An 11,440-nucleotide genomic window follows, 5' to 3' on the forward strand; every position below is an offset into this window, starting at 1 on the left:
CACTAAGTTGACGGTGCCTTTAAACAGCTTGGAAAATTCCAGAAAATGATGTCATGACTTTAGAAGCTTCTGATAGGCTAATTGACATCATTTGAGTCAATTGGAGGTGTACCTGTGGATGTATTTCAAGTCCTACCTTCAAACTCAGTGCCTCTTTGCTTGACATCATGGGAAATTCAAAAGATATCAGCCAAGACCTCTTTTGTAGATTTTGTAGACCTCCACAAGTCTGGTTCATCCTTGAGAGCAATTTCCAAACGCCTGAAGGTACCACGTTCATCTGTACAAACAATAGTACGCAAGTATAAACACCATGGGACCACGCAGCTGTCATACTGCTCAGGAAGGAGACGCATTCTGTCTCCTAGAGATGAACGTACGTTGGTGAAAAAAGTGCAAATCAATCCCAGAACAGCAGCAAAGGACCTTGTGAAGATGCTGGAGGAAACATGTACAAAAGTATCTATATCCACAGTAAAACAAGTCCTATATCGACATAACCTGAAAGGCCGCTCAGCAAGGAAGAAGTCATTGCTCCAAAACCGCCATTAAAAAAGCCAGACAACGGTTTACAACTGCACATGGGGAGAAAGATCGTACTTTTTGGAGAAATGTGGTCTGATGAAATAAAAATAGAACTGTTTGGCCATAATGACCACTGTTATGTTTGGAGGGAAAAGGGGGATGCTCGCAAGCCGAAGAACACCATCCCAACCGTGAAGCACGGGGGTGGCAGCATCATGTTGTGGGGGTGCTTTGCTGCAGGAGGGACTGGTGCACTTCAGAAAATAGATGGCATCATGAGGAGGGAGATTATGTAGATATATTGAAGTAACATCTCAAGATGTCAGTCAGGAAGTTAAAGCTTGGTTGTAAATAGCTCTTCCAAATGGACAATGACCCCAAGCATACTTCCAAAGTTGTGGCAAAATGGCTTAAGGACAGCAAAGTCCAGGTATTGAATGTCAGGAATTGTGGAAAAACTGAGTTTAAATGTATTTGGCTAAGGTGTATGTAAACTTCCAACTTCAACTGTATGTGTGAGGAAACCATGAATACGGTCGAGAGCCGTGCCATTATTCCGAATTTTAATTGTGTGCCCTCTTAAAACCTCTTAGATGTAAGGTCCCTTTTTAGCGGACCTGTGTGGTTCTGGTACCGGTTCTGTCTGACATTTTTGCTTATAAATTGATCTGTGGATACTGTAGTGGATATCGAAATAGTGTCACGCCCTGACCATAGAGAGCCCTTGTTTCTCTATGGTGTAGTAGGTCAGGGCGTGACTAAGGGGGTATTCTAGTTTATAATTTCTATGTTGTGTTCTAGTTTATATTTTCTATGTTGGTGTTTTGTATGATTCCCAATTAGAGGAAGCTGGTATCGTTGTCTCTAATTGGGGATCATATTTAAGTAGCTATTTTAAGTAGCTATTATAGCCTTGCTGGGCTATAACTTCATGACCCCCCACCCCCACCTGAGAACCCAATTCAGATCCCTCCAACTTGAGGAGGGCATATGAGGTATGCGGTCAGCTGTAGGGCTGGCTCAGGGAAGAGGACGCCCCTGCCTTGCATAGTCCCGTGGGAAATCTTAATTGGGCATGGGACACAAGCTAAGGCTTGATCACCCTTTAGCTGGCCACCTTTGATGAGGGTGTTTAGTGATTAAAGGCCGAAACACCCACTGATTCGAAGGCACACTACTGAGGATGTGTCCCAAAATTGACATCTTAACCCAGTCTAAGAAATAAACCTCCCATGCCACTCTGTCAACATCACGGCAAATCTCATGTGAGTGCATACCATCTATTGGCACAATGGACAGTTTTAACATCTCGTCCCGTGTTTTATGATTCTGATTATCTGGACTAGTCCAGTGACTGCTGTGAAAGGACAGCTGACAACATAGGAAAGTCTGTGTGACAGCTTGGAGAGACAGCTGACCGGAGGGAATAGACCCCAATGGGGCTGTAATGGGCTAGCTACCCATGTTGGCCGTCTCCGACGCTGCTTCAGTATGTTGGAGACACCCGCTAAGTGCTACTGAAAGTCAACAAAGGAACATACCCCTAGAGCCTGCGAGAGCTGGGGCGCAAGATGGCTCAACGACTGATCACACGGCTACGGACCCAGGAATGGAAACGACAACGAGTAGGAACACAGCACGAGACAACCATAACAGCAGCAGGACACACACTTCAGGTGTGCAGCTGTGGTTGGGAGAGAGTAACATCGGCAAGGGGGTTAAGGATCCATCAAGGGAGGAAAAGGTGCTTGGGAGAGCAGAGACAGGGACCTCGCATTGACCAGTACTTCTTACGAAGCAGCCAGTCAAATCAGTCGAATGAAGCACAGCGACGGGACGCAAACCAAAGTTCGCAGAGCATCAGCACCCCTGTAACGGAGGAGGATAACACAAGCACAGAAATGCCGGTGGATGAACTCACCCAACCACAGAGACCTCTAAAAGAGGAAAAGGTCAAAGGGCACAGACCGAGTGTGAAGTGGCCCAAAGCTGTTGAAAAGAGAGAGTGGGAAACAATCAACAACGACCTGACAAAAATCTTGGAACAACAGATAGGAACAGCAGAGAAAAAGCTTGAAAGGATGGGAGACATTATCTACCACTACGGAGAAGAGCGCTTTGGAGTAAACGAAAGGAGAAGTGGCAAGACACCACCCGCGCCAGCCAAATCTAGGAGGCAGCAAGAGATCGAGATACTTGTCAGAGAGAGAAGGCAGCTGAGAAAGCAGTGGAAGAAGGCCTCTGATGCAGAGAGAGAAGGTCTCATGCTACTCCAAGCAGACATCAAATGTCGGCTGGCAACCTTGCGAAGAGCGGAAAACTTAAGGAAACTTCGTAGGAAGAAGGAACACTCAAGAACACGGTTCTATAAAAAACCCTTTAAGTTTGTCAAAGACCTCTTCGCAAAGGAAAAGTGCGGAATCCTAAAAACTCCAAAGCCAGAACTGGAAGAACATCTGGAAAAGGTCCACCAGGACACGAAAAGGCATGAGCAGATAATCATCCCACATGACATCCCACCTATTCAACCACCAGAATTCAATCTGGACACTGACCCTCCAAAATGGAAGGAAGTAGAGAACGTTGTCCGACGAGCAAGAGCGGCCTCGGCTCCTGGGCCTAATGGAGTACCATTTAAGCTCTACAAGAACGCCCCGGATGTTCTACGCTTTCTTTGGAGGCTCATGAGGATAGTGTGGCAGAAGGAAATAATACCAAAGGCATGGCGAAGGGCTGGTGGTGTGCTAATCCCGAAAGAGAAGGATGCGACAGACATCAGTCAATTCCGACCAATCTCCCTTCTCAACGTCGAAGGGAAGATCTTTTTCAGTATAATAGCACAGAGGCTGTCCACTTACCTGGAAAGGAACAAGTACATTGATACATCTGTACAGAAAGCAGGCATTCCTGGTTTCTCTGGTTGCCTGGAACATACTAGTATGATTTGGCACCAGATCCAAACAGCTAAGAAGGACAAGAGAGACCTCTATGTCATCTTCCTCGACCTGGCCAATGCCTTTGGCTCAGTTCCCCATGAACTCCTCTGGGAATCCTTCAACTTTTTCCACGTACCAGAACCCATCACTACACTGGTAAAGGCCTATTTCCAAGACCTGCAATTGTGTTTCACAACACCTGACTTCACAACAACATGGCAGCGCTTGGAAGTGGGCATAATGGCAGGCTGTACAATTTCACCTCTGGCCTTCACTATGGCCATGGAAGTCATCATCAGGGCATCGAGGTGGGTGGTCGGCGGTGAGAGAACTAAGGAAGGGCTCCGTCTCCCACCTATCCGAGCATACATGGATGACATGACTACACTGACCACCACTGCAGCATGCACCAGGCGGCTACTTGCAAAACTGCAGGATAACATCAAGTGGGCCCGGATGAAAATCAAGCCAAGCAAATCTCGAAGCATCTCCATAGTCAAGGGACAGCTTAAAGATGTGAGGTTCTGCATTGGAGATGACCCGATACCAACGGTGTCTGAGCAACCCGTCAAGAGCCTGGGTAGATGGTACAACGAAAGCCTCCGGGATAAAAATCAAGTGCAGCAAGTAAGACAGGACATCGCCGACGGTCTTGAGAACATCAACAAGACCCTACTGCCTGGGAAGCTCAAGCTTTGGTGCCTACAGTTTGGACTTCTCCCCCGGGTAATGTGGCCACTCACCGTCTATGAGGTCCCAATAACAACAGTGGAGAAGATGGAGCGAACCATTACCTCATACGTGAAGAAATGGCTGGGTGTCCCACGATGCCTGAGTAACATCGGCCTCTATGGCAAAGGGGTCCTTGAACTACCTCTTACAAGTCTAACGGAGGAGTACAAGTGCTCTAAAGTAAGACTTCAGATGACATTGAAGGACTCCAAAGACCAGACCATTAGCAAGGCTGCACCTCCCCTACAAACTGGACGGAAATGGACATCATCCAAGGCTGTGCAGCAAGCAACATCAGCCCTGAGACACCAAGACATTGTGGGGAATATCCAGCATGGAAGAGGAGGCTTTGGCCTGGCAGCAAGCAAACCAACGTTCCATAAGGCAACAACATCTGAACGCAGGAAGCTGGTGGTCGAGGAGGTGCGCAGACAGGAGGAGACTGCAAGAAGTGCAAAGGCTGTCTCTCTTGCTAAACAAGGGCAATGGACGCGGTGGGAAGGCCTGGAGAGGAGAAAGATCAACTGGAGTGAGCTTTGGCAAATGGAGGCAAGCAACATCAGCTTCATCATAAGAGCTGTTTATGATGTGCTTCCATCACCAAAAAACCTACATCAATGGTATGGCGAGGACCCGACCTGCCCCCTCTGCCCAGCTCCAGCGACTCTCAGGCATATAATGACAGGTTGCAAGACCAGCCTCTCACAAGGCCGCTACACCTGGAGGCACAATCAGGTCCTCAAGAGCCTGGCTGCAGCACTTGAGACCAAGAGGAGTGCAACCAATTCATTACCTCCAAAAACAAGCAATCCCGTCAAAACAACAACATTCATCCGGGAGGGACAGAAAAGGCCCAAGCATCCTCCTACAAAGCCAGAAACTGGACACCTAGGCATGGCCCGGGACTGGAAGATGCTTGTCGATATTGGCCAACAACTCATTTTTCCACCTGAGATTGCTTCTACCAACCTTAGGCCAGACATGGTACTCTGGTCCCCTTCACGAAAGGCTGTGTACATCATAGAGCTCACAGTCCCGTGGGAAAACTCTGTTGAAGAGGCCTACGAGCGTAAGAAACTGCGTTACACAGAGTTGGCAGCAGACGCAACTCAGCGTGGCTGGAATGCAAAAGTCTGGCCAGTTGAAGTGGGATGCAGAGGATTCGTGGCTTCTTCCACCATCAGGTTGCTGAAAGAACTTGGAATCCATGGACAGGCTCTGCGGCAGACCGTCAGAGCAGTTTCTCAAGCAGCTGAAAGAGGCAGCCAGTGGATCTGGATCAAACGGAAGGACCCTTGCTGGGCTATAACTTCATGACCCCCCCACCCCCACCTGAGAACCCAATTCAGATCCCTCCAACTTGAGGAGGGCATATGAGGTATGCGGTCAGCTGTAGGGCTGGCTCAGGGAAGAGGACGCCCCTGCCTTGCATAGTCCCGTGGGAAATCTTAATTGGGCATGGGACACAAGCTAAGGCTTGATCACCCTTTAGCTGGCCACCTTTGATGAGGGTGTTTAGTGATTAAAGGCCGAAACACCCACTGATTCGAAGGCACACTACTGAGGATGTGTCCCAAAATTGACATCTTAACCCAGTCTAAGAAATAAACCTCCCATGCCACTCTGTCAACATCACGGCAAATCTCATGTGAGTGCATACCATCTATTGGCACAATGGACAGTTTTAACATCTCATCCCGTGTTTTATGATTCCCACCTGTGTTTGTGGGATATTGTTTTGTGTTTGTGCACCACGTAGTCACGTTTAGTTGTTCGTTTATTGATATATTTTGTTTTGTTTAAGTTTCTCTTTGATTTAAATATGTGGAACTCAACATCCGCTACGCCTTGGTCCCGTTCTTACGACAGCCGTGACAAATGGCTTGCATTGAGCGATAGCCCTGGTTCCCACGTACACAGTCGTATTTTTTGTGAGCCCGTGTGACGTATGATGTGAAATCTGAAACCACTTGAAGCTGGGATGTCCCTCCTACCATTTAATTCGCTCTTCCGACTGTCCATCAACTCCTGGCTGAACCCTACATCACAGCCACTGACAAATGCCTGCAAGCATTAGGTCGTAGTGCAGCAGGAGAGAGTGGTTTCATCATGATAGCACATTCAGAGATCGATTTATAGTCATTTATCAAAAATAATTAATTGATTTGAAACAAACCCTTTCTGTTTGGCACAGACGGACAATAGTAACATGAGATGAAAGGTGAGTTCCTAGAGCTCTGTGATATGTTCACAAAGATAGGGGCAGAAGTTTTGATCAAGAGAGACCTTTAGAAAATATGCACATTTTCTCTAACACTAAACATACAAATATGTATTTACAGTTATAAGGCAGGTGAAATCTTATAGTTAGTCATTTTATAATTTGATTATGCTATATTTAGAAAGTATATAAGTCATTTCAAGCCTTATTCATACATTTTGTTGAATAGGAAATACATCATATCAAATATTTCATATTTTTATCATATTTGTTCTGTGTACTTGAGCTTGTGTCCTCAATAGTGACTAAACCTCAGCAATTTATAACTATTTTTACCAGAAAGGTGAGATTTTAACCTTTTCTTTGAGTATACATCATTAGTAGTTATTGTTTATGATCAATAATTACTTTTGGGGATTACATAGATTACATTTTCGATTACATTTAATTAGATAATTTGCATGGATGAAATGTTGACATCCAAGCTAAGTAATACCCATATATATATTTATAACTGCCACTTTGGTGTTAGTTTTCTTCAATGAGTAGCTTACATTTTGCATCATTCTATTCCATTTCCATTTATTTCCTCTGTCAAGACCGTTTAAACAGTTCCTGAGGGTCTTATTATTAGTGGATCATATTAGGCTAACGTTGTGCTATAATTTGGGACATGCAGTGGCGTGTATTCATGGATGCCAAGGGAAGCCAGGCTTCCCTCTGTATGTGTACAGAGACACAACTTTGGTTATGCCGTTTCACGTCCCTCACCCATGCTTGCATCGTCCAATGGTCCCCCGCCCACTTTGCTTCCTTCATTAAAAATGTATGGGCTTCCAATGACCACGTTTACATGCGCACATTATTCCGGATAGTGGCTCATATCCCACTTAAGGTCTTATTCGGGATAAGCTGTTTCAAATCAAAGTTTATTTCTCACATGCGCCGAATACAACAGGTCACCTTACAGTGAAATGCTTACTTACAGGCTCTAACCAATAGTGCAAAAAAGGTATTAGGTGAACAATAGGTAAGTATAGAAATAAAACAACAGTAAAAAGACAGGCTATATACAGTAGCGAGGCTATAAAAGTAGCGAGGCTACATACAGACACCGGTTAGTCAGGCTGATTGAGGTAGTATGTACATGTAGATTTGGTTAAATTGACTATGCATATATGATGAACAGAGAGTAGCAGTAGCGTAAAAGAGGGGGTGGCGGGACACAATGCAGATAGCCCGGTTAGCCAATGTGCGGGAGCACTTGTTGGTCAGACCAATTGAGGTAGTATGTACATAAATGTATAGTTAAAGTGACTATGCATATATGGTAAACAGAGAGTAGCAGCAGTGTAAAAAGAGGGGTTGGGGGGGCACACAATGCAAATAGTCCAGGTAGCCATTTGATTACCTGTTCAGGAGTCTTATGGCTTGGGGGTAAAAACTGTTGAGAAGCCTTTTTGTCCTAGACTTGGCACTCCGGTACCGCTTGCCATGCAGTAGCAGAGAGAACAGTCTATGACTGGGGTGGCTGGGGTCTTTGACAATTTTTAGGGGCTTCCTCTGACACCATCTGGTGTAGAGGTCCTGGATGGCAGGCAGCTTAGTCCCAGTGATGTACTGGGCCGTACGCACTACCCTCTGTAGTGCCTTTGCCGTCAGAGGCTGAGCAATTGCCGTACCAGGCAGTGATGCAACCAGTCAGGATGCTCTCGATGTTGCAGCTGTAGAACCTTTTGAGGATCTCAGGACCCATTTACCTTTGATATCCCGCTCAGGAGTATCCCTGTATCAATGAATGAACTGAATATTCCTCAATTAAGTTCATATGGATTAAATGGAATAGTAACTGAAATATGGAAACTGACTGTCGGCCTATAACCTCACATGTAGCATAATATCATATTAACTCCTGCAGAATTATGCATTTCTTGCAGTGAAATTATACAATAAATGTTAATTTTGTCTTGGGAACAGGAGTGGAGAAATATTAATTTATTTCAGCATCTCTTGAGAAAATGCAAGTGTAATGTGTTATCTTTGACACTGTTAAGCAAGCAGACACTATTTCAACCCCAAATATGCACCTAAAACAAACTGAAGTCTTACCAGAAACATGTTTAATTGTTTTCTCAGCTTTTCATTTCCCTAAAACCATTCAAACTGATGACATTTTGCACAGGACCAATCTTTCCACTGTTTTGGAGTTAGTGAGTTTTCTCCCCGGTCCCTAAACGAAATATACAACTTTACTGGTGTTAATTACATTACTAATGTATTAATTATATCAATGTAAAACATTATTATGGTGAGAACTACTTTATTTAGTCTTCTGGTGCAAGAAGTTATGACAAACGAGAAGCTGCATGTATCGAACTATAGTTGACAAACAAATGGCCTACCAAATGTCGGAAATTAGAAGCAGAAAGTTGTCTAAATTAAGGGGGAAAGTAGCCCGTGGGCTATACTGTCCAGTACGGAGTATCAGCAAAATAAAATTATTATGGAATTATGGTGGATCCAACTGTGCAGGTAGCCTACTTTTTGAAGTGATTTGTTTGACAATCAGATGAAAACATCATCACACAACACCAATGATATGCGAAACTGAGCTTGTGCAGACCCAGAAAAAACCCAGTAAAGGAGATAAGATTTTTACATGCCACAGTATCCCGTCTAAAATCAGCATATCCCAGGCATTTTATACGGGTTTCTCACAAATGAGATACGAGCCTTTTTCGGGTTATTGTAAACGGGATATGATGTTCATGTGTCAACTCCAAAACAGAATACTTGAGTATCCCTAATAATAACGGGATATTGGTGTGCATGTGAACGTTGTCATTGTTTCATCGACCCCAACGTGCTATGTGGACCTTGTGTAAATCTGAATACGAATTACTGAGAAGTGTGTAGGATAGGCGTAAATTCCTAAATCGGAATCGGCCCTATTGTGAATACAGTAGCCTTCTCTCTGGATGAGTTTTTAAATTCGTTTAACAATTAGGTCAAGATTGAGCTGTTAAAACAAACCCAGACATCGCAGTCTAGTAGGGCTACTAGGGCTTTTAGAATGCTTTGATCACCATCTTCGCAGAACCCTGTCACACACACGCTCAAGCCAGTACAGTATCCGTATATGAGAGAGAATGGGTGATCTTACCTCCAGACCTGTGCTAGCTGAAATATATGGATGAAGCATTGAAAGAGCCACATAAAAACTCTGCAGCAACCCCGGGCTCCTCCCATAGTGCCCGTAGTAGGCAATTTCCCGAACTCAGCATCGCGGCCAGCGCCCGGTTGATCGCTGTTCTTGGTGGTGAAATGGCTCTCGGCGCCCGATGCTGCGACCGCTGCTGTAGCTGTGCTACTGTCGTTGGTATCCGAATAATCATAGGCGAACCACCTAAAACTCAGCACCTGAACCACCACAGATGGGACGATCACGAAGACCAGTGTCAATGCAAACCACCAGTAGTTCCGGCTGAGGTAGTAATCCGCTGCCAGCCACAGGTCTGAGGCCCCGTCCGAAAAGAACACCAAAAGGGCACATAGCGTCCAACTGCAGTCGTGGAGCGAGTAGCGCTTCCTATCAGGGTGGCACTGAGGCGAACGTTGATCTGAACCGGGCAGGCACTCGGGCAGGATGTCATTTCGCAACGAGACTGGTGCACCATCAGATTTAGCGGCCATGTTTGTTGTAGAGAAGAGTGTGGGTAAGGGAGATGGGGAAATTATGGAAGGGAGGAGGGGGTCGCGTATGTGTGTGAATGCATGCGTGTGTGGGGGAGAAAGGAAGGGAGGAATAAAAGGCGAAGGGAGGTGAGAAAGCGAAAACGATATTTCATTAAAAAAATGTGATTGATTTAGCTCTACCATATAACGGAAATGAAGTGTGAAATTTTAGCAAGCTAGATCATAAGCTTAATGATTGTGCGGTTTTATTAAATACTGCATTTGCACTGGTAGGGGAGCCATGACGAAACAGTTGGACGTTCCATCAGTGCCGAACCGAACAATACTGAGATGGCCGTTATGAGAACACATATCAGATGTTAAAATGTCAATTTACTATTTATTATGAAATTAATTATATGGAGGCTGTATGTGTGTGTTTTTTCTTTTTTTGTTTGAACATTTCCCTTGGGAAAAATAAAAACAAATTTGATTGGAATATGTATATGAAATGTAATATCTTTCCTGCTAAGATATATTATATTAAGTCAATTTACAAGTGCATTCAGTCCTTTGTTTCATACAAGTAATTTGCTATAAAGAAGCTGGTTCCTCCTTGGTGTAATTTAGGCCTACATGATCCATGTGCCACAAAGATACTGTACTTTTAAAATGTCTTAATATGATGATGTGACAGACATAGGGCTATCAAAAAGCAGGCGCCTATGGATCCTGGTACAGTCTCTAATTATACTGACACCTACTGGTGAAAATGTGAAGCAGAGTTGTAAAAAATCTAAAAAATTCATCAGTAGGGCTAAGATTATTGTATAAAAAATTGCAGAGAGGATGTATGAGACAAAGCAAGACAGAACAATGAAGTTGATTAGCTTGGACAGGCTCAGTGTGGGTATTTTTTATATAGAGAGCATGTTCATCTCCGATTGTCATCCCATCACCACCTTCTTTCCAGAGTTCCCCAGCTCTTATCCAGTAGCTGCTCAACCCTCTTCCTCTAAAAATATACAGAAAGAACTGAATGAATAGGTGAGTGTTTTATTTGTTGCAATTTCCATGATTCACATACTCGTTATATTTTTACTCTGACAGTCATATCCACAGTGCCTTGCCTGGTTCTTGCAGAAGAGTCATGTTAGTATGAGGTCAGGCTTTAGCTCAGTATGTTAACGTTGTCTTTAGATATGGCTTTGCTAACCTGGAGTTTGTCAAAAGGATCCTGAACATTGAGTCCTGTCTCTTCTTGTGGCAGTAAAAGCTCCAGCCGTACAGCCCTCTGAGCAGTGGGCTGACAGGCGATCATCAGACTTATATCTTGGGTCTTGAGAGCAAT

General features: G+C 44.5%; 1 protein-coding gene across 1 annotated transcript in view; it reads right to left on the bottom strand.

Annotated features, from left to right (window-relative positions):
• LOC120059237 (XK-related protein 7-like) overlaps positions 1–10,107 on the bottom strand; it is a 16,327-nt gene extending 6,220 nt beyond the window's left edge. The window contains exon 1 of the mRNA XM_039008128.1: positions 9,578–10,107. Coding sequence (XP_038864056.1) covers positions 9,578–10,107 — 530 coding nt within the window. The remainder of the gene's footprint in view (positions 1–9,577) is intronic.
• Between the last annotated feature and the right edge of the window lie 1,333 nt (positions 10,108–11,440).

This window comes from Salvelinus namaycush, chromosome 14 (genome assembly GCF_016432855.1).
Source record: "Salvelinus namaycush isolate Seneca chromosome 14, SaNama_1.0, whole genome shotgun sequence".
Classification (NCBI taxonomy): Eukaryota; Metazoa; Chordata; class Actinopteri; order Salmoniformes; family Salmonidae; genus Salvelinus; species Salvelinus namaycush.